Source organism: Lepisma saccharinum, chromosome 9, assembly GCF_977018435.1.
Source record: "Lepisma saccharinum chromosome 9, izLepSacc3.1, whole genome shotgun sequence".
NCBI classification, from domain to species: Eukaryota; Metazoa; Arthropoda; class Insecta; order Zygentoma; family Lepismatidae; genus Lepisma; species Lepisma saccharinum.
In genome coordinates, this window is record NC_139237.1 from 39,180,745 (window position 1) to 39,205,623 (window position 24,879).

Below are 24,879 nucleotides of genomic sequence, written 5' to 3' on the forward strand. Positions count from 1 at the left end.
GCTAATTATTAACTTGAACAGTATCCTAACAGAATACAATGATGATACGGGTAAAATATTTTATATCTTCAATAACAATCTAAATTATTACAATTTCCATATTAGTGGAAAACTACAATTCATCATAAATCCAGAGAACAAGGGTGAGATAAAAATATTTACTCGGAGTAATATCTATCGTATTAAATTTGATAAGATTAATGCTATCACCACATATTATATATCTGCAAATGATTGTCTGTATAAAGAGTTGCGGGGAGATTATGATAAACTTATACCTCTGTTTTTGGAGTTGAAAATCACTTATCCTAAAATAAATAATCATTACCAAAATGCCTAATGATATTTGACATATAAAAACGAAATATACAATTTATTAATAACAAATAGAATTATTACATATATAGAAACATGATACAACAGCAATAATTATAAGTCTATTTTTTCTCATTAAAAAATTAAATTTTAAAAATGCAGAGAAGATAGTTTACTAATTTATATGCTTCCTCAATATTTTCTAATTCTAATCTGTTCTTAATATCTGCAATAATTGGATTTTGTTTTCTTATGTATTCTGAATTATCCATTTTACATATACTCCCAAATCTTCTATAACTATTCCCAAGATTTAATAATGCATCTATGCCGTTTTCATTGAATAAGTACTTAAATATTTCATATAATATTTTATTAGGAAGATTTGTTAACATGCTTATATTACCTAATTAAACCATGTTTGCTTAGGAAAGGCTGAAGACTCAGGAGAAAACAAAACAGAATTATTCCAACTTCCCTTGCATGATATAACATGTTTTTCTATTCTTTGTAATGATAAATGACTGTGCGTGTTTTGAAATAGCTGCCAAGGTAGAAAGTCAGTACTTGGCAGCTCGTGAATTGTCAATACTCCAATGGACTATGTTGTACCTTAAAAGCAGAAAGAGACCACAGGGTATGTCAAAAGTAATATTCACTTTCTTAACAAAGCAGCTATAGTCTATATATTCCAATAAGCAAGGGACTATGTTAAGTAGAAATTATTTTTACAAATAATAGTATTTCAGGAAGTAGAAAATAAGAGATTTAAAAACACATTAACAATATCCAAGGAATTATATAGGTAGAAACTATGTTTATAAATACCTATGTTTTCACATATTTTATATTAAATGAACATGATCCATCTTAAATTGTATGATCTTAGAGTAATATGGTAGTATATGGTCCTCCCCCAAAAATTTAAAGTTAAAATTCAAAAAAAAAAAATTTCAAATTTTCAGTTTTTTTTCAAATTTTTCCAATCTTCATTTTTTTTTCAAATTTTTCAGAAACTAATTTTGTTTCTAAGACTACGACAAACTTATATCTTTGTTTTTGTGGTTGAAAATCACCCATCCTATAGTAAATAACCATTACCAAAAGGTGTAATGCTACTTTTGGTCATACAAAACACAACAATCACAGGATAATCCCTTTTATGTAATCTTCTCTTACCAGACTGAATGTCTAGACAAGATATAGTAAATGAACTACACAGACCAGCTCGTCGTAACAACAAACGGACATCTGTGGTAACAAAAGGAATCTACGATCAATGACAGTCAGATCTAATTGAAAGGAACATAGGAAATTTGAAAAGTTTGCATAAGATAAATCAAGGTTTTAAGTATTTGCTCACTGTAATAGCCACTTTTAGTAAATATGCTTGGACTGTTGCTCTGAAATCTAAAGCAGGGCTTGTGTCACGGAGGTCTTTAAATCTATTTTTGAGCAAGGCAGAATACCGCATTACTTAGAGACAGACAGAGGAATATGGACAATTCTATATTCACCAAATTAATGTACCAGCATAATATTTAGCATTATTCCACATACAGTGATTTGAAAGCCAGCATAATTGAAAGATTGAACAGAACACTAAAAAATCATATGTGGAAGCAGTTTACTTTGCAGGGTACCTATAGGTGGGTAACAATTTTATCTAATCTTGTTCATAAGTACAATAATTCTATACATAGAATTAAACACCATTTTGAAAAGGGTTCCACTAAAAATTGCAGCACAGAGTTGTTCACTGTAGTTCAAGTCTTACCAGGGAACAGGCATACATATACAGGGTGTATCAAAAAGAATCATCCGATTTCAAAAGGCTATATTTAGGAAACCAATGAACATAGAACCTTGTGAGTAAGTTGTAAAATACGTGTTGGAATATAAAATTTTACTTACAATAGGTTTTATTTTGTTGCAGATAGGTGCCTTCTAGGTGCAGTTGACTCACATTTGTTGAAGCAGAGCACGCAGAATGCTTTCTGTTGCTGGGGGTTGCCATCTTGATGTGGACTAAAGAGTGAGCTGCACCAGGAAGCCACCTACCCTCAACAAAGTAAAACCTATTGTAAGTAAAACTATATTCCAACATGTATTTTACAACTTACTGCAAGGTTCTATGTTCATTGCTTTCCTAAATATAGCCGCTTGAAATTGGATGATTCTTTTTGATACACGGTGTATAATAAAAGACAATTGCAATGAAATATTGAAAGGAAGATTTTATGAAGAAGAGCTTAGCAAAACTACAGCGCCTTGAATAACGTAGTGTGGAAAACGACCGAAGAAACTGGTTCCCGAGACGGATGACAACATAGATACACAGGTACTAATTTTCTTATGAAAGTAATGCGACTTTTTGGTATATATTGTGCAGATTTGTTTGTCTTGAAAGGCGGTACGTGAATTGATGGAAACAGTTATATTTGTGGAGTGATTTGCAGTCACGAAATGGCATTAATTTGAAAAGAAAAGTAAAATGAAATTAATAAATAAATAGCAAGCGTAACACATGAAAAAACATCGCAATGTGATTCCGGACGCCAGGTGTTGGGTTGTGTACTAGAGTTTATTTTTCTATGTTATTAGAATATATATAGTATCCTGAGACTTATTTCATACCGAAGCGACAAACCACAAGTGTCGCTTGGACGCGAATGAAGCCTTTCGAACCGTAGGGACACAAGCTCTGACTGCACCGTTTCCTTAAGGAGATTTTAGATCAAAGCGACACGCGACAAACGAAACGGGGATTTCACACCAAAGCGACACAGTTCTTCTGTCCAAGGCAACTTTCATACCGAAGCGACACGCGACACATGTCACTTAGAAACGAGCCAATCAAGAGCAACATTTCATGATTTCACATCGTAGCGGCATGACGGGCAGCACAGGCCAGCGTTCGGTTGGTAAAATCCTCAAGCGATAACTGTCGCGTGCCGCTTTGGTGAGCAATCTCCCTAAAACAAGACACTCATTGTATCGCGCATGCGCGAACAACAAACCACGGAAACACTTAGCAAGCTATTGAGGAAAAGGGCCCAGTATGAGCGACAAGCAAGCGACAAAGCGACACGTGTGGCTTATCATGTCGCCTAGATCTGTTGTTGTGACATCCGGTTTATCGTGTCGCCTAGATCTGCTACTACATTAGCAAACGCTTGCTAATAGACTGAAGACACCATGTTGCTTGTCACTTAGTTGGGAAATCCCCCTGTGGCGCGTTGCTTCGGTGTGAGCACCCTTCCTTTAAGGAGCTTTCAGACCGAAGTAACAAGTAGCACGCGAATACGGCATATGAACGTATGTCGTTTGCTGTTTGGACCCTCATGCGCAATGAATGCTATTTTACAGTGTGGAAGTGTCTGTGTCACTAGCAGTGGCGAAGCGTCCTATGAGGCCAGGAGGCCGGGCCTACCCTCGCCATTACTCTTTTAAAGGTGTATTTACTTATTTCGTCAAAACATATGTAATGCAATGGAAAAGTTTGGAATTTTCATTTATGATAATTACAAAAAAATTCTAACCCTGTCCAGTATATGAACTTTCCACGGAGTGAGGCACATTTGCTGGGGCCTCTTCTCTTCACATTCCGTCCTACGGTCGTATATGCGGGAAGCCTAATCTTACGAGTACTGTACGTATGCTTATAACGTGCTCCTGAGGCCGGCCTCGCGGTGTTACCCACTAGGACGAACAGCATATCAGCAACACTGCATTTCCGCCAGGGTTGGAAATTTGTGGTGTACCGGCATTTTTTATAAACATTAGCCTGTGTTCGTGCAGAGAGACTTCTATTTCATTGTACATTCTCCATATTTTGTAGGAAACTTAGGTTTTCCTTCCTTTCATCGACAAGTGTAAGTGAAATTGAAAATTACGGAGTACTGTAGTTCTGACTTCGTTTTCTGGTCAGAGTGCTGATGGTCTTGTCGATTCACCCAACACCGTAGCGTAAACAGAAAGTCTAAAGAACTTATATTTGTAAGGTAAGTCTTCATACCAAATTACGTAAATTAAAATGATAGTTACGCCTTATATTTACAAAGTAGTTTTACTTTCACTGGGAATAGAATAATTTATTTTTATCGTAAACGGGGATTCTCCCGCTCGTTCACCCTCTGGGAAAACTTGCCTCCTGCTCACGACTCTAGAAGGGAGCTTGGCGCTTGGCTCGGAGCGCGAGGTTCGTGGCGGTAGAGCTTTGTTTTTGATTGGTGTCGTGTGCAGCGATCACATTTATGCAAGAAGTAATAATAATAATAATAATCCTTTGCGCAACAGCCCATGAAGGGCCTGGGCATACCTACCGACTGCCGGTCTCCCTCCCACACTTTCTCTCGTCACCTCTAAGCGTGGAGATCTTCAACCAGTATTGGAATAGTCGGGGGGTCAGCCCGACGTATCCCCAGCCGTTATAGTAGGTCTTCTCGACCGGATTACGCTCACTCACTCGGAGCTTCCCAATTTCCTCACGATGGTGGGTTGCCACCGGTCCTATACGTAGGCCGAATAAATTCCGACCAGAGCCGGATTCGAACCTACGCCGTCCCGCAGCGAACGATCTCAAGACGAGTGAACGCCTTAACCCGCTCGACTACGGAGGAGGACTTTATGCAAGAAGTGCTGGACTGAAATGCAAGAACAACAAGAACAATCGAGTTCTTAATTGAGTGAAGATGTAATCATGGGTAAGGTAGGACCCACTTTTGGTCTTTCATGTTTCCTTCTTATAACAATCATTTCTAAAATGTTTTCAAGTATATTTTCCTTTGCAAGTAGCAGTGGCAAGTGACAGCAAAATATTTTAAAAAATTCAAAGTTGTTGAAACGTTATTTAATGCGTTAACACTGTCGTTGAATAAATATTACAAGCAGATATTTTTTTATGCAGCCGACACAAGCGAAGAGGTAGGCAGTTTCGTTTACCCTGAAGGGATAACAAGAGAAGAGGGCGGCAAAATAAAGTACAATGCAAGGGAAGACTTTTTTTTGTGTTTAGGACAAAGAGGGTTATGGGGTTATTGCGCGGGCCATGTCTATTTCAGGTCTGGCGGAACAGGCCAGTGTTGTCACATTGGATTGGCAGAAAAGAGCTAAATTGCGCCTAAAATTGGGATTCTATTCTCTCAAGCAACTACATTTATTATAACCTGTTTATATGTTACATAGTAACCTGTCGTGTTGCCGGGTCCCAAAAAAGGATCCTATGTTCTGTTATCACGTAAAGGTGTCTACTAACCCAAGGGGTAGAACAAACTAGGATGCGAAGTATACACACTGAATGAGAGAGGTCACCTTTACTTATGTTTTTTCTTGAAAGCCCCGTAGTCGTCATCCTAACACGTTACGAAGCCAGGTGACCTAATTGTGGTCATGTCAATGTTTCCTGGTCATCTTTAATTCATTCTCCATACATTCTCATCGTCACGATTAGCATAGATCAGAACAAATGAGACGAAAATATCCAAAATTTAAATTATGTTTACTTGCACATACAGGTGTCAGAAATTCATTTATTTAGAAAGCCAAGACTGGAATTAACTACAACCATTCCTTTAGTTAGACAACAGATAACAATGGTGTTTTCCTCGGTGCGAGGAAGTCTTGCTACAAAATCTAAGTTGGCAGCAATAGAACATACCAAACTGACAGTCGCTGAAAGTGCGGAATTCTGTCGTCTGCTCACGGCACAAACGTCAGACTGACTGGGGTTCTTCTAGCCCTTTTCACCTCAATTGCAAAATAAATAAATAAATTTAGAAAAAAGTGATGAATTGACAACAGGGCTCAAGCACTATTCGTTGGATTTTCGCGATGTCTCATGATTGGTAGTTCTTTCTGGAGGTCCGTGCATAAATCAGGGGTTGAAAAAATACAAACAAATAAAAAAACAGAAATGAACAAAAATCTAGATCGATGACATCTGGTGGGTGGGGGAGAACGTCTAAGACATAATTATCGTGCTGATGGCCGGTAACAACACTTTTGAAAACTTCACGCCACTGGCAAGTAAAGAAGCGGTCTGGAGAGACATTGAACCACTCTCCATGACATAGCCCCCCCTCCCTTTCTTTTTACAGATTTAAGCAACTAATGGAAATTATTGCACTTCTGTGCCTACCCTGCTAGGAACTCTACGCTTCGCCACTGGTCACTAGTCACATCAGTGTGACATCCCGTGTCGCTTGTTCTATTGGTCTGAAAGTTTCCTTACACTCAAATCAATGGTACTAAGGAAGTTTTGTGAGTTTCCCCTTGTCGTTTCATACAATCATCATTATCATCATCGCTGCGATTAGTTTAAAGCGGAAGAAAAGAGACCTTAATTATCAAAAATACAAATGCTTCCGTGTGTATGTCTTTAAAAGATATGATGATGATGATAATAATAATGAACCTAATTCATACACAAAAATTTAGTTACCAAGAGCATTCCAAGCGTATTTTTTCTCCCGTATTATTAATGAAAGTATAACTATCACGACCTGGTTGACTGTCTAGAATGTTCGTTAATATCTTCGCGACCACTGTACCAAATATGATAGCAATTATCACATTCATAGAAGTGCTTCATGTAAAAGAATCAGACGTTGCAGCGAAAACTCCATTTACTTCCATTATAAGCAGACGAATGTCATGCAGCTGTACCGACACCAGCGCCTCTAGTGGTACCATATTCGAGTGGAACCAGCCAGAGAACCCAGGACAGTGCCGTTTTCCACACTACGTTTTTCAAGGAGCTGTAGCAAAACTAAATACCCAGATAATATCTTATTGAAAAAGTATTACGTAAAAATACAATAACCTATTAGTAAAATGGCTGGGTCTTCCAGAAAAAACTTGGATCAACACAGACGAGGTAATTCTATGACAGCAACATGGAATGTGATAAGACGTTTTCCTGATTTACAAGAAACTAAGAATAAAATAAATGGTGAGTTGCTACCTGACAATATTAGGTGCCTCATTGTAGGCGCGTCTGGTTGTGAAAAAACTACACTTCTTGTAGATAATTTTCTGCTTGCTCTCAATTGGTTAGATTGGAAAACAGACACTTGTGTGTTTTCTCAAAAAGTTTGGAGCATCCAAAATACCAGCAGCTGATGGAACTGTATGAGGGACTGTCCATATCAAAAATAAAACCACTTGATCACTGTCTTGAAAACTCAGTTGTAGTTTTTGCTGGTGTAATTTTGGAAAATCAAAATGAAATTCGTATATTTTTTTTTACTCAGGGCCGTCACAGGTGAATATACTGTTTTTATCTGGATCAGACTTATTCCAAGATTCCCTAACAGTTACTTCGTGATAATACAAATCTAGTTTGTTTGATTCGTCAGGACCACACCGATCACATGTATATGATGACTATGTGGGAGGAGATTTAAACTACAGTCAATTTTCGAAATTCTGCTCTTCTTGCTGGAACAAAGATTATTTTGGATATGCTACAATTTATATGACTCGAAAACCAAATAATGAAAAATACAGAAACAAAATCAACAATGTTATAAATGTTGAGACAATATGAGATACGTTGTGATGTTATAATTAACCTCTAAACAAAATGGCAAAACATAAAATTGAAGACAATCTGAAATTGCGTGACTATCTGGCCAAAAGATTTAAAGGCTGGAAATCCGAAAATCGAGGATACTATGAACAACACAAGACCAGCCAATTGTTGATGCCATTAGCAATCTTGGTAGAGAAATTAAGGGTGTCACAGAACAAAATAAGGATCTCATAAACGAGATGGTACCTCTTGCTGCTAGAAATTATGCAGATTTTCCTGCTACACCAATATCCAGTATTCACACTCCTCTAGTACCCCAGCAACCACCTACTAAGGCCATAGGAGCACCGGAGAAAATTGAATTGGGTCCCTTGGCAAGAGAATACCTAAGTACTGGGAAATTAATGTACCGAGTGAGTAGTTATGGAAATTATTGTTGCCAGCATTTTCCTCTCTTCGACAAAGATAAAGTGTTTTGATTGTATCTAACCATGGCTCAATGAGCCAAATCGTGAGATTGAGATAGATTTGAACGTTGGAGACAGTTTTGTACACCCTCACAGGGCTGATTTGTATATTAAATTTGAAGTGGTGAAAAATTAGAATGGTGAGGCATTTCCCTCTGGTACAAATATAAAACTAGCAGATAATTTTGTGCCACACTTGTTCTCTCAAGTGGAAATTAAAAAACATGGTACTGTGATAGATAGAGTAATCCAGGCATTACTTCTACTGGCATAAGAACACTGAAAATTTCCAAAGCAGATGCAACCTATTACCAGGCAGGGGGATTTGAATCAGAAACCAAAATCCTGACAAAAAACCACACAGTGCTGTTACCCATGCTTCTACTGCAAGGTTTCTTCTCAGACTACAAGGACATCATATGGAAAGGTGGTTTGAGAGTCACTTTTCGCAGGGCAGCCAATGATAATAATGCTCTGATGCGTTACAGTACCTTGAATGTAGATGTTACAGCACTCCCCAACACCTTACTTGAAGCAGCCAGGTGTATCATCTAGACCATAGAGCTGAGGATACTAGTGGAATACGAAACTAATTATGCTCTCAAATACAAAACAAATATTCTGAAAAATCCACAAGTTCCTATTGGATTTTACACTTATCGGTATGTCTAAAAACCAGCCTCTGGTGTGGATTACGAATTTGATGTCATTAATCAATTCAGAAGTATACAGTATGATATGTCACATTTTGTAATTGTGTTGTTCCGGACTGGGAGAGAAAACACACAGAATAAAGATTCCAGCAAATTTGATAATTGCACAATTAAAAATATTTATCTTAAAAATGGACAAAATTAGATTTTTCCCCGTGAAAATTATAATCTTGATATAGCACAAGATGACTATCTCAAATTATATGAAGCATACACTCCAAACAAAAGAGTAACTGAGGGAAACATAGATGTATACTATACTCCCAGTGAATTCAAGGCACACAGGCCATTGTTTGTCATCAACACGTCAAAAAGAAAACAAGTGGTGGTTAATGGTAGAACAAATATCAAAATTGTGTGTGAATTCTATGAGCCTCTGCCTGACAACACTTTATGTACTGTTATTCTTATTGCAGAGAAGACTTTTGTATATGATGTGAAGAATGAGAGAGTCACAGAACAATTTTAGTTGTCCAACTTCCTTAATATATTAGAGTAGACTAGACTAGTCTTTCACATAGGATACCTGAAAAGTTTTCTTAATATTAGTAACCAAAATAATATCTAATAAATTACCTTAGGTATAAGCAAAGCAGAATGCCCCAAAAATTATGTTTACTGTTTTATACGTATCTAAAAAATTACCTTTGGTATAAGCAGCACAGAGTCTCAAAAATCATTAGTAATCAGTAGTTGTCATATTTAAGAAATTATTTTGATACCATTTTTCAAACAAGACTAACCATCTAGCAGTGGAATTGTTTGCAGCATAAATTAAATACACTCTTAACCAATCAACGGGAAGTCACATGACCCTGAGAGTAGAATATTCCCAAGCTAGATATTTAAGAATTAAGCTTTTGTGTTAATCATCTTAGTACGAGAATTTAGAATTCGTAGCATGATTAGACAATTTGCTACACCTATGAATAAGCTAAATACACCAGAAAATATGAAAATATAGCTGAATTTTAGCCAAAATAGGCTATAGTATCAAACAGCCTTGGACAAGGTCGGATGGTGAAAGAAAAAAACTATTCTACTCTAGTACAGTGTTGGAATTTATTAAATATATGAAATATTAATGTTTATTGTAGGATATATTAATGTGAATATTGCTGGGTAGGGAAGGTCCTACGTTTGCTCAACAGCCACTGTTGTTATGCTGGGGTAAACTTGATCAGCTTGCCACAGAACAATTACAGTATTTGCAGTAATCACTGAGATTTACTTATGTCACTTCAGGCAAATGTTGGTATGTAATGAAGCTAGTCTTGATAGCCAGTATGTAGGTATGCAGATTGTAGGTTTGAAATATAATACCATTAACAATTCTTTATTTTGGACCTGCAAAATTATTCCTTAAGCTTGTAGGTTAGGTTAGCTGATAGGTATTTCAAGTGCTTTCTGCAATTCTTATAATCTTAGATTTATATATGTCAGTGTATGCAGGCTCAAAAGGAAGAATTATTTAATGTGTATTGCAAGATGTCGCTGTGGTTATGAAAGCGAGATCGTGTTACACTCAGATGCCATCGACATTTACATCGAATGTATTTGCAATCGATATAACCAGTCGATTTCAGTTGGTTTTCCGTCGCAAGGGTGTAAGGTACAAATGGCCTTGCCTCCCTCTCCCAACTGTAAAAAGAGGGCCACAGATGTTAGAGACGTTGACGGCGTTGTGAGGTTTTATATTGACATCTACCTGTACCCATGGGCGTCCGAAAGGGGGGGCAAGGGGGGACCGTGCCTTCTCTGGAAATTGTCAACCAAAAATTATATATTTCACACATATAATTTCATTTCAGCCACAATAATATGTGTTAATTATTGCACGAACATGGTAAATTCAAATTTAAGCAATGTTTTTTGAGGAAACAACGCTATTACTGGGAAAAATGTGCCTTGTTTGACTCCTTGGAAAAAAATACCTTCCTTGCCCCTTCCTGGAAAAAATCCTGCGGACGTTCATGCTTGTACCAACCCTATGTGGCCACATTTTCAGGACGTTAAGAGACCTAGATTGTCCGAGAAACATCCATAGAATTATGGAGAGCTGTTGTACAAACAGGAAAGCCTATATCAGATATCGTACCTTCACGGCCTCAAAATATTAAATCAAGAAGACTTAGCTGAGCAGACCATGTGGCACGAATGGGAGAGGATGGAAGAAATTACGGGAATTCTTGCTGGGAAACTTGATGGAAAGAAGCCTGTAGGAACGTCAAGACGAAGATGAAGGAATGACGTTAAGGTGGGCCTGAAGAAAATCGGTAAGGATGGAAAAGATTTGATTAATCTCAGAGAAAAATGTATTAAAATAGTAAAGGTGTAAAATTAAAGAATTTACGAAATGCAACTATCATATCGAGTACGTACCTTCAGAAGCTGGGTCTGTAGCTAATAAATAAATTTGCAACAGGGATGTAAGAAGTGTGCTTCTGATGAGCCACCTAAAAGCTAAGGCCAACCTCATTTCTACGGAGTACAGCTCGCTAACTTCTTCTTACAGACCAACGTGGGTGTGGCACCTGGACCCACAGCCAGAATAATCCTTTGTTGTGTTGTCCTGTGTGCTGAGTGTTACTTTACAGTCTCAGCTTTTAATCTAGATAAAGATATCATAGTCCTCAGAGATAGTTTAGTTTTAGTTTTAGACAACCACACGTCCCTATTAGAGTTTCTGTCCCGGTTTTTTAAACTTAAAACGGAATCCCAAAATGTCCCTTTTTGTGACAATCATTTACTAAAATAAAATTATTGAAACAATGCATCTTCTCTATTATTACTGTAATGAATGATCTATAATCCTAAAGGACCGCTTGCTTGGAATGCAGTGATTATTAGCATATTATGTAAGTTATTTACACAGTGTATCAGATGTCCCTTACCAACCCTTGTGAAATCCGCAGTAATGTATTTTCATGGAATTTGATATGGGCGATACCTAATATACCTAGGGGACACCTTGTGGAGTATGTTCACGCGGACGGCCGCCATCTTGGTTCCGCCATCTTGAAATCAACTTTTTTATTTAAAATGATAGGTTGGTCATGTGATACATGACCATAAGCTAGAATTTCGTCAGGATGTCAAATATGAAATCAGATTTCATGTAACTTCATTTGATTTGGTGAAGAGTTATTGGGAACTGAAAGTGATGTTTACCTGTTTGTTGCAGGTGTTGAACCATGCCGTTAACAACTGAGGAACGCATCCAGATCATCAAACTGTGGGGTGGGAGAAGTACCCGTGCAGTGGCTGCCGATTTCAACCTGCCTCATCCAGAACGTCACCCTGTGTCGCATGTCGTAGTGGCAAAGTTATTAACCAAATTCGAAGAGACGGGCACGGTCTTGGACAGACCGCGTAGTGGACGACCGCGGACAGTCACGGATGAAGCACAAGCTACGGCAGTGTTGGCCACCTTCTCGACGTCACCGCAGCGAAGCACACATCGTATATCAATGCAATGTGCTATGAGTCACAGTTAAGAGTACCGGGTGCTACAGAGGCACAAGTCGCATGCGTATAAGGTGCAAATACAGCACCATCTCCCCGAGGACGATCCAGATCGCCGCGTGCAGTCTTGCGAGTGGGCTATCGCGCAAGTACGCTAAATCCAAACGTCGCTATGCAGATACTCCATTCCGATAAAGCGAACTTCTACGTAAATGGGGAGGTGAATGGGCAAAACATGGGCTATTGGTCGCCTGACAACCCGCACGGACAGATCCCTCCAAAATGACCGGTGCAGGGAAGATTATGGTGTGGGCAGGCATATGGGAATACGGATAATCGGTAATTTTTTCATTCAAAGAAATTTAAATGCGGGACGATACCTGGGGATGCTACAGGAACAGATACTGCCAGCTCTGATGTCGGAAGATGGTACATTTCCCAGGTTTTTCAACAAGATGATGCGCCTTCCCATTATGGACTCCAAGTGCGTCAGTACCTGGATGAGCAATTTCCTGGGGCATGGATTGGTGGACGTGGGCCCGTTATATGGTCTGCCCGATCACCAGACTTAACGCCAATGGACTTCTACCCCTGGGGCCACGTTAAGGCTATGGTGTATTTTTCAATAATTTTTGTCATCTGGATCCATTTTTAGTGATTGAAAGAATAAGTTACCTTAGGGATAACAGCGTAATCTTTCTTGAGAGATCATATCGACAGGAGGGGTTGCGTCCTCGATGTTGGATTAAGATATCATTTGGGTGTAGCGTTTCAAATTTGATGGTCTGTTCGACCTTTAATTTCTACATAAACCAACCTGCCTCACGCCGGTTTGAACTCAGATCATGTAAGAAATTAAAGGTGGAACAGACCATTAAATTTGAAACGCTGCACCCAAATGATATCTTAATCCAACATCGAGGACGCAACCCCTCCTGTCGATATGATCTCTCAAGAAAGATTACGCTGTTATCCCTAAGGTAACTTATTCTTTCAATCTCTAAAAATGGATCCAAATAACAAAAATTATTGAATATTAAATAAAAAGAGTTTTAGGAAGAATGTTATGTAAAATGAAATACGGGCTGAAGATTTTGGTGTGAATATTCGTGATCTTCGTCATGTGGAACAACTAATCATGGCTGCCTTTGAGCAAATTTCACCAGATACCTTGCTTGGTGTCCACAGATATTGGGAGAAGCGTCTGCACAAGTGCATTGCCCAACACGTACAACATGTGGAGCACATTCTTTAACAGGTAAACATCACTTTCAGTTGACAATACCTTTTCACCTAATGAAGTTACATTAAATCTGATTTCAGATTTGACATCCTCATGAAATTCTAGCCTATGGTCATGTATCGTAGCGTTCCAACATGAACGCTGGGATCTTAAATAGGGATGTAACTTGCCCCTCCCGATTAATACTATTGATGGTAGAGACAGCCCTGAACGGGCAGGTACAAATATCTAACTTATCATTAAAATAGACTCATGATTCGGTTTAGACTGAAGTGAGCAATGCGAATGGCAGATAAGGGTGTAGACTAGCTTACCCTGTTCGGTTTAGAAATAAGACCAGTAGCTCCTGCTTCTCCGATGATTCCAGATTAAAAGACCCCGTGTCGCTCTCATGCGCACCTATTTAAACCCTCGCTTGGCCTCTCGTCACCTCTTGCCAAAGGCCAGTGTTCTTACCATTTCCTGTGAAAGGCTTACCCAACACATTTCTTGAGCAGGAGCTGACAAGGTCTGCCAGGGTCAATATTTCTTAATCTAACAGGGTATGGTACGACACTCCCTCTTGCGAGACAATTTCCAAAATTGAAATTGTAATCATTAAAAGTTTAAATTGAACCTTCTGCCATTCACCAACATTTAAAAGGTATTTTATTACATGAAAAAAAAGGTTACATAAAATAAAATAATAAAAGTTGGAACCCTTCACCGAAAATTAAATGGAACAAAATTAAGCTCAAAGCTTGACTATAGAAAGAAAGTATTTTGGTTACATTTAGCCACACGCTGGAAGAGTCTTGTGTAATCAACAATGCTGACGTTTGGTCAACATGCGATAGCAGGTGTTGTTCACAGGTCCGTGGAGTCAGCAGAAAGTTCAACACACTGGATCGTAACTCGAGACATGCGAATGACTTCTGCGTTATGCATAACAACTCGGGGAGATGAGTAATGGCCTCTGACCAAGTGCTAACTAAGCGCCGAACGTAAGCCGTGAGAAACCTTGAGGTCGTATGCTCGCAGTCTTCCGTCTCGTCAGGTTGACAGTTCGAGGTGAGAGCAAAAAGACCGTGGTAAACACCAATCTCCACTGGACTGCGCGGCATTGAAATGGACGCACTGAAGCCAATAAAATAAACAACACACGCAGTATTGGCTACCCGCAACCACACGAAGAGAAGAATATAAGTGAAGAATAAATTTTCACTTGCGATTGACGTTCGTAGCACACTATGTGTGCACACTATGACCTACGCAATCAGAAGGCAGGGCAACCCAGACACACGCAAACCCCAGAGTCCTGGGGTACTAAGCACTGTTCCGGGAGATGCACGGTCCTGGACCGAACACAATTGCACTGGGGGACCGGGTTCGAATCCCGGTGTGGAGAGTTCAGGAGTACAGTTCAGCAGATGAAAGCATATTGACAGTGGGGCGGGCGAACACAGAGTAGTCCATGGAGAGCCACTCCAAGTAGCGTTTGCAAGCCCCAAAATATGGGTTGTCCAATGGCGAACACTGGGGGGTATTTATAATAGGCCTCCGAAAGTTCACAACAGACGTCATTCTATATTTCCGGCACACATCCATCGTATGGCGACACATTTCGTACGCTGGTTGCATACGAAAACGGAAGGTGTACCGTGCCGTTGCATACAGTATGCAAGGTGTCCGGGGGTTGCGACGCCTCGGTCACCGCAGGAAGGGGAACACTAAACATGGCCACTGGTAGGATAAAACTGTTCACACGTGGCCTGGCAGGTTGCTGATCCACAGGGGTGGGGTCTCAACACATTTGGGTCGTTGACTGTACCCGGAAAGTTCCAATATGTCGTGAAGTACACTGCCTGGCCTTACAGAGCAAAAAGGGGTGATGTACATGAAAGATGCTCATGTTTCTTCTTAAGGGGGTTAAAGTCGGGGGGTTGGGTTGCTCTGTAAGATGAAAGTTCTTTGGATGGTTTCTGACGATGTTCAGATCCTGGGATGTCACGTCGGGTAGGATTTTCGTTGCTGCTACGCTGGTCCCAATTGTTGGTAGATAATAGGAACAGGGGCGGAGACGACCAAAAGGGGATAGGTCATCCTGATTGCCGTGAATACCGAAAATGCATAACAGCAGTAGGGGCGTCTTGAGGGGAAAATCCCTGGCGATGTCAGCTCTCACACCGGTGACATACACTGCTGGAATCCAAAGGAGGCTGGTGAGCTCCAAAGCCGTCAGCAATGCGTTCTTCTTCCGTCCTCAAAAAAAATTCGCTGGACTATTTTTGAAATTCCTTGAACTCGTGTAATTTCCGAACAGGGTAGGAAACAGGTAGCACATTGGAAAGACTACATTACTCTCAGTCAGTGAATATTTAAAATATATAAAAATGTGGAAAATAATCTTAATTTTATAGGCAAGTAAAAATCATGAGTAAAAATAAATAAACTAAAAATAAAATAAACTGCCCAATAAGTGGTATAAAGTATAAAACAAAATTGGAATGACGGCTAAATAAAATTAAAGGCAGAAAATGTACTTTGACGCCTTAACCCTGGAACACTATTAAAATGAAAATATGACTTCATCCAAAGGAATATATGTATACATTGACTAAATTATACAGCCCCTGGCTTCTCCCAAAATATAAAATAACATGCACATAAACTAAGGTTAGGACACGGCACTAAATGCCCTTTGTCGGCATATGATCAATAGCTATACAATAAAGAAGGGACAATAAAATAAACGAAAATATCTAGGATTAAATATTGATAAATATATAGAAAGTAATATGTAGATGGTATAAAATATATCCCGTGGTATCAGAAAAGTAACCCGACGAAATCCATTAATATCATGTCAGAAAAGTCAAAGCATAGTAAAAAATAAGGAACTGACGGAAAAAAAATAATTAACCCAAAATTTGGTAACGTCACAGCTGTTAAAACGGACCTAGCCACAAGTAAATTCTGGATCACTAAGATATAATAAAAGAGTAGATGACATGGCTCCAATGAAGTTAGGATCATTATTTACGAAAGATACATAATAAAATGGATGAATAAATCAAGGCGACATAGTGACGCACTGTTAACGCTCACTAGTCAAGGTTGGTTTGCGCTTGCATACGCCTGACGCATAGCATAAATAAACAGTTAAAATGAAGTTCCAAATTAGTAATAGGATAACAGTAACGGGAAAATGGGACAAAAATATTTCATGAAATTTTGGTTCGTTCGCGATTGACTGATTCAATTTCTCCATGGCCAGGCGAAAGTCAGTCTAATCAGGAAGAATGACATTTGAAAAATTCACAGGGGTATTAAAAAGTGGAGAAATTGCATGAAATCACATGACCCACCTATCATTTTAAATAAAAAAGTTGATTTCAAAATGGCGGAACCAAGATGACTGCCGTCCCCGCGACATACTCTACAAGGTGTCCTCTAGGCCTATTATGTATCGCTCATATCAAATTCTATGAAAATATATCACTGCGGATTTTACAAGAGGTGGTAAGGGACTTCTGATACACCCTGTATTTATTTATTTAGTTTTCAAACATAATTGAAGGGCCAGGGGGAAAAACGATGAATGTTCATTAGTAGATAGTAAATATGCCTTTGAGGCCAATTCTGATTTCTTGACCAAACGACCACAAAAAGTTGAAAAACTCACTTTCTCTCCCTGTTCCGCGCCTCATTATTGCGCTGACGATGTTTCACGGGCGCAGAAAAGCAGTGATGAGTGAAAGATGAGCTCTCATCCTCTCATCCTCTCATCTTCTCATCTTCTCATCTTCTCATCCTCCAAAATGTTTGTAGATCGTGACCTTTGTAAACCTCTCTCGAGAACGATTTGCCACACACATACAGACACACATACACACATACACTCACTTTCTCTCCACGTTCGGCGCCTTATTTATTGCGCTGACGATGTTTCAGGGCGCAGAAAAGCAGTGATGAGTGAAAGATGAGCTCTCATCTTCTCATCCTCTCATCCTCTCATCTTCTCATCCTCTCATCCTTGAAGGACCAAATGTTTGTAGATCGTGACCTTTGTAAACCTCTCTCTCGGGAACGATGTGGCACACACATACACTTATTTTCTCTCCACGTTTCGTGCCTTATTTATTACGCTGGCGATGTTTCAGGGCGCAGAAAAGCAGGGATGAGTGAAAGATGAGCTCTCATCTTCTCATCTTCTTATTCTCTTATTTTTGAAGGACCAAATGTTTGTAGATCGTGACCTTTGTAAACCTCTCTCTCGGGAACGATGTGGCACACACATACACACGCGCGCGCGTGTATCATTTTCTCTCCCTGTTCCGCGCCTCATTATTGCGCTGACGATGTTTCACGGGCGCAGAAAAGCAGTGATGAGTGAAAGATGAGCTCTCATCCTCTCATCCTCTCATCTTCTCATCTTCTCATCTTCTCATCCTCCAAAATGTTTGTAGATCGTGACCTTTGTAAACCTCTCTCGGGGGAACGATGTGTCACACACACACACACACACACACACACACACGCGTGCGCGTGTATTGTGACGCAAGCAAACAGACAAAATAATAATAATTGTTGTTTTTTAGGATTCCTGGCCCCCTGGCGTGGTGCCCAACCAAAAAAGTAAAGGTTTTCCCGTATGGCCTTCGAACGTAGAATTGATTGACGTGCGGGCGAATCTCTTCTGGAATGTTTTTCAATTCGTACATCTGACCATACATGCTATTCATCATCAATTTAGCTGTGTTCTGTTTGGCGTCCATTTCGAGCAGTTTGCCTGGCGGTAAAGTCTTATTGTTTTTTTTAATTTTTTGATTTTTTACGCAAGGCCATGATCTTGCGTATGCACGTGGCGTTTAGCGTGTCTCGTGAAAAATACACGTGAAGATCAGCTTCCGTACAACCGGCTGGATTTGTAACGCTGCGATAAACATCAACTTCCGTGCCGGGCAGAACGCCTGTTCCGGCGTGGAATTTGCGCCACTCCCAAGTTCACGTTGAAAGGGGAGAGGCCAGCTGCTACTTTGGCCATGCACATGCCCCCTTAACTTGCCCCGTAGGACATGTTCTGTTCTCTTACGAGAATTAATATAGTTTGTCATAGAACCCTCCAATTCATGACTTAGCAAAAAAAATCTGTTTGCGGATTCATCACGTACGCCTATATGTGAGAAAAAGTATGAATAGAACCTATGCTCGGAAATCCAAAATGGCGACCGGAAGTGGGGTTATCTTGGAAACAGTAAAACTTAGGAGAAATCTGTTTGTAGTTTCATCATGTACACCTATATGTGAGAAAAAGTATGAATAGAACCTATGTTCGGAAATCCAAAATGACGACCGGAAGTGGCGTTATCTTGGAAACGGTAAGACTTAGGAGAAATCTGTTTGCGGATTCATCACGTACGCCTATATGTGAGAAAAAGTATGAATAGAACCTATGTTCGGAAATCCAAAATGGCGACCGGAAGTGGCGTTATCTTGGAAACGGTAAGACTTAGAAGAAATCTGTTTGCGGATTCATCACGTACACCTATACGTGAGAAAAAGTATGAATAGAACCTATGTTCGGAAATCGAAAATGGCGACCGGAAGTGGGGTTATCTTGGAAACGGTAAGACTTAGGAGAAATCTGTTTGCTGATTCATCACGTACGCCTATACGTGAGTAAAAGTATGAATAGAACCTATGTTCGGAAATCCAAAATGGCGACCGGAAGTGGGGTTATCTTGGAAACGGTAAGACTTAGGAGAAATCTGTTTGCGGATTCATCACGTACACCTATACGTTAGTAAAAGTATGAATAGAATCTATGTTCGGAAATCGAAAATGGCGACCGGAAGTGGGATTATCTTGGAAACGGTAAGACTTAGGAAAATTCTGTTAGCGGATTTTTCATGTACACCTATACGTGAGAAAAAATATGAATAGAACCTATGTTCGGAAATCGAAAATAGCGACCGGAAGTGGGGTTATCTTGGAAACGGTAAGACTTAGGAGAAATCTGTTTGGTGATTCATCACGTACGCCTATACGTGAGTAAAATATGAATAGAACCTATGCTCAGAAATCGAAAATGGTGAGTGGAAATAAGGTTATTTTGGAAACGGCAAGACTTGGAAAAAATATGTTTGCTGATTCATCATGTATGTCTATACATGAGTAAAAATTTGAATAGAACCTATGTTTGGAAATTTGAACGAAGCGAACAGAGAGATCGAATATGATGTGGACGTAGGCGACGGGTTTGTTCATCCTCACAGACGGACCTCTACCTTCAATTCGATGTGGTGAAGAAAGAAAGTGGAGACGCGTTTCCCGCAGCAGCAAACTTGATACTTGTGGACAACTTTGTGCCTCACCTGTTCTCGCAGGTGGAGGTGAGGAAACACAACACCGTCATCGACAGAATAGATTATCCAGGCATCACGTCGACGGCAGTGGGAACTTTGAAATTATCCAAAACGGACGCAGCGTACTACCAGGCCGGGGGATTCGAAGCGGGAACTAAAATATCGACGAGAAGTCACACGGTGCTCTTTCCCATGCGTTTGCTTCCGGGATTCTTCTCGGACTACAAGGAGATTATGTGGAAGAGAGGACTGAGAATCACGTTTCGAAGAGCTGCCAACAACAACGATGCACTGATGCACTGATGCGACGCAGTTCAACAACATACAGTTCGACATGCCAGATTTCATCGTAGTGCTTTTTCAGACTGGGAGGGACAAAAATCAGGAAAAAGATTCCAGGAAGTTCGACGACTGCAAGATCAAGAACGTTTATCCGAAGAACAGTAGAAACGAAGTGTTCCCGCACGAGAATTACAACCTCGACGTGACCAAAAACGATTACCTCAAATTTTACGAAGCGTTCTCGGCTTACAAACGCGTGACCGAGGGAAGCGTGGACATGTACTACACGCCCAGCGAATTCAAAGCATGGAGACCCATGACCGTCATCAACACATCTAAGAGAAAGAAGGTTGTGGTCAACGATCGAACCAACATCAAGATCGTCTGCGAGTTTCACGATGCCTTGCCCGAGGATATCCTATGTAGTGGAACGTGGAGAGAAACCTTGGTGATTTTTTCGAGTAAGATGTTGGCAACACTGCGAGAAAATAAGGCTTATGCCTTACAAGAGCAAACTATTAAGGCGAGCCTCACGGAGCCTTATTTTCGGTCGCAGAATTCTCCATTTGGGTCTACTAATGTTGCCAACTCACTAGGCCGTATCAATATTGCGCGCTCAAGCATGATTTAATTTTATTATATTTTCAGATTCACCACAAAACAAGGTGTTGACAGGCAGTGCGTATATATATTGTAAGAAGATGTTTTATTATCAACCTCTACTTCTTGCAGTACATCCTGGACACAGCGTTGCAGGTTAACAAAGGATTTTTGGTTAGTATATATTTTTTTTCTTAAAACTGTTCGGTTACTCGCTCGTTCCTGGCATCATACACAAAAGTTTTCTCCGCGATGAGGATGACGCTACACAGAGTGTCGGCAGGCAAGGCATCGTGGAACTCGCACACAATCTTGATGTTGGTGCGATCGTTAACAACCACCTGCTTTCTTTTAGATGTGTTGATGAGGAACATGGGTCTGCGAGCTATGAACTCGTTTGGATTGTAGTACACGTCCACGTTACCGGAAGTCACTCGTTTGTAAGCTGTGTACGCCTCGTACAGTTTCAGGTAGTCCTCTTCTGCGATGTTTAGGTTGTAGTTCTCACGTGGGAAAACTTCGTTCCTGCCATTTTTGAGGTAAATGTTCTTAATCTTGCAGTTGTCGAACTGGCTTGAATTTTTCTCCTGATTGTTACCTCTTCCTGTCTGGAAGAGTACGGCTGCAAACTCGGGCATGTCGTACCGAATGTTGTTGAATTGCGTGGTTACGTCAAATTCGAAATGATTGCCGGAAGCAGGTTTTTGCACACACTGGTAGCCATAAAACTGAATGGACACTTGAGGATTCTTCAGGATGTCGGCTTTGTACTTGAGAGCAAAGTTTGATTCGTATTCTACCACTGGCACGCGCAGCTCCATGGACCTTACAATACACTTGGCAGCGTCGGGTAGTGTGTTGGGAAGCAAGGTAGTCCCGTCCGGGCCCAAAGTGCTGTATCGCATCAGTGCGTCGTTGTCGTTGGCAGCTCTGCGAAAAGTGACGCGCAAACCACCCTTCCACATGATCTCCTTGTAGTCCGAGAAGAAACCGGGCAGCAGACGCATGGGAAACAGTACTGTGTGACTTTGAGTTTTTGATTTTTGTACCTGCTTCGAATCCCCCTGCCTGGTAGTATGCTGCATCGGTCTTGGAGAGTTTCAGTGTTCCCACGGCAGTCGAGGTAATCCCGGGTAGTCAACCCTATCGATGACGGTGCCATGCTTTCTAACTTCCACCTGCGAGAATAGGTACGGCACAAAATTATCTACGAGTCATAGGTTTGCGTTGGCAAGAAATGCTTCGCCGTTGTCTCTCTTCACTACATCAAACTTGACGTACAAATCAGCTCTGTGAGGGTGAATGAATCCATCCCCGATGTCCACATCGTATTCTATCTCTCGATTCGCTTCGTTAAGCTTGGCAAACGTGCGACGGTTGGGAGGGAAGGACTGCAACTCGTAACTTTCGATTTGTTCCATGATGGCTATTTATTATATGTTAATCTCCACGACGGCAGTGGTCGCGGCTCCTGCAAAATCAACCACCTCCCCCTTTTTGTTTGCCACTGCTAATTCTATGTTGCCTATGCGATTACGAGATACAGGAAAGTATATCGGTGGGGAGGGTGTGTAGATAATTGGCTCCATGAACTCAGAGTTTGGTTTGAACGTAGCGATAATACCTGTCTGCTTGTGACTCCCTGGGATGCCGTCAGAGGATTTGGTGATCATACCTTGATTATTTTTTTACAGAGCAGTTCGGGTAGGTTGTTATTTATAGACCCCACCCTATTTTTTTTTTGTTTTGTGTTCATGGCGATGGTCGTACCTAATGCGGCGACCGTTCGCCCAGCGAGATGTCTCTGCTGACGAGTCTCCCGAAAGCTGCGTGCTCTAACTTTCTGTCAGCATCATGACGTACATCGAGATCGGTATTGGTATTGTAGGCAATATCGTGATTCTTGCATGCAGCATCCAGGGGATTCACACCCTTGTCGCCTCTTTTTAGTCGCTGTTCGAGTTTGGTACCGGGGCCGCGGTACTGGTAACCTGGCAAGTGCATCTTGAAGGGTAGCTTGTTGATGATGTCGTTCACGAGACCTCGACCTTCGGCCACGTTCCAAAATTTCGGAGGTAGGGTGTTGATGATTTTGATGAGGTACCCTATGCCTTTGTCGTCATTCACAATGAAGTTGGCAAGCTTGGAGCTAACCATGTCCACAATTCCTACCTTCTCGTTGCGAAAGTTGCTGTTGCCTGCATTCTCCTCTCCTGCAATAACCAACAACCTGTCTATGAGCTTGCGCACGTCGTCAACCCACACAAACTCTTTGGGCAGGTTGTTGTAGAGTTTGACGCCGCTGCCTGTTTTGACCTGGTTCCATATCGGCTTGATGAGGTTCTTGTATTTTTCGCCGCTGCTAGATTTGACGCGATTCTGCGTAGCGTCGTTGTTTTGGTACAAGGCATCCGTCATGATCAAAATTTCCTTGTAACTTTGGTAATCTTCGTCTGTGTAATCTCTTGGCTGCTTTTTTTTTGGTGATGAGTTCCCACAGTCCAACCGTACCGGGATACCTGTTCCAGCTGTTTTTCTCACCCAAATTGACTTTCACGTTGTCACCCTCGAACGTGACTTTCGATTTTCCGATTTTCCAAACCACGCCCTCGTTGAGTTCCATGGTTGGGTACAATCCGAAAACCTCGTTTTTTCTCGAACTAAACTCAACGGCCTGTTGATCAATCAATTTTCGGAACGTTGCTCTTCTTGCTGGAACAGTGACGATTTCGGATTCGCGACGATCGACATGACGAGGAAACCCAACGACGGAAAATACAGAAACAAAATTAACGACTTTCTAAACGTTGCAACGTTTAGAAAGTCGTTAATTTTGTTTCTGTATTTTCCGTCGTTGGGTTTCCTCGTCATGTCGATCGTCGCGAATCCGAAATCGTCACTGTTCCAGCAAGAAGAGCAACGTTCCGAAAATTGATTGATCAACAGGCCGTTGAGTTTAGTTCGAGAAAAAACGAGGTTTTCGGATTGTACCCAACCATGGAACTCAACGAGGGCGTGGTTTGGAAAATCGGAAAATCGAAAGTCACGTTCGAGGGTGACAACGTGAAAGTCAATTTGGGTGAGAAAAACAGCTGGAACAGGTATCCCGGTACGGTTGGACTGTGGGAACTCATCACCAAAAAAAAAGCAGCCAAGAGATTACACAGACGAAGATTACCAAAGTTACAAGGAAATTTTGATCATGACGGATGCCTTGTACCAAAACAACGACGCTACGCAGAATCGCGTCAAATCTAGCAGCGGCGAAAAATACAAGAACCTCATCAAGCCGATATGGAACCAGGTCAAAACAGGCAGCGGCGTCAAACTCTACAACAACCTGCCCAAAGAGTTTGTGTGGGTTGACGACGTGCGCAAGCTCATAGACAGGTTGTTGGTTATTGCAGGAGAGGAGAATGCAGGCAACAGCAACTTTCGCAACGAGAAGGTAGGAATTGTGGACATGGTTAGCTCCAAGCTTGCCAACTTCATTGTGAATGACGACAAAGGCATAGGGTACCTCATCAAAATCATCAACACCCTACCTCCGAAATTTTGGAACGTGGCCGAAGGTCGAGGTCTCGTGAACGACATCATCAACAAGCTACCCTTCAAGATGCACTTGCCAGGTTACCAGTACCGCGGCCCCGGTACCAAACTCGAACAGCGACTAAAAAGAGGCGACAAGGGTGTGAATCCCCTGGATGCTGCATGCAAGAATCACGATATTGCCTACAATACCAATACCGATCTCGATGTACGTCATGATGCTGACAGAAAATTAGAGCACGCAGCTTTCAGGAGACTCGTCAGCAGAGACGTCTCGCTGGGCAAACAAGTCGCCGCATTAGGTACGACCATCGCCATGAACACAAAACAAAAAAAAAATTGGGGTGGGGTCTATAAATAACAA

At 40.9% G+C, this 24,879-nt stretch overlaps 1 protein-coding gene across 1 annotated transcript in view; it reads right to left on the bottom strand.

Moving 5' to 3' along the window:
- Positions 1 to 793: 793 nt before the first annotated feature.
- LOC145992633 (gamma-aminobutyric acid receptor subunit beta-4-like) overlaps positions 794 to 24,879 on the bottom strand; it is a 103,925-nt gene continuing 79,839 nt past the window's right edge. The window contains exon 9 of the mRNA XM_083129003.1: positions 794 to 927. Coding sequence (XP_082985129.1) covers positions 901 to 927 — 27 coding nt within the window. The 3' untranslated portion in view covers positions 794 to 900. The remainder of the gene's footprint in view (positions 928 to 24,879) is intronic.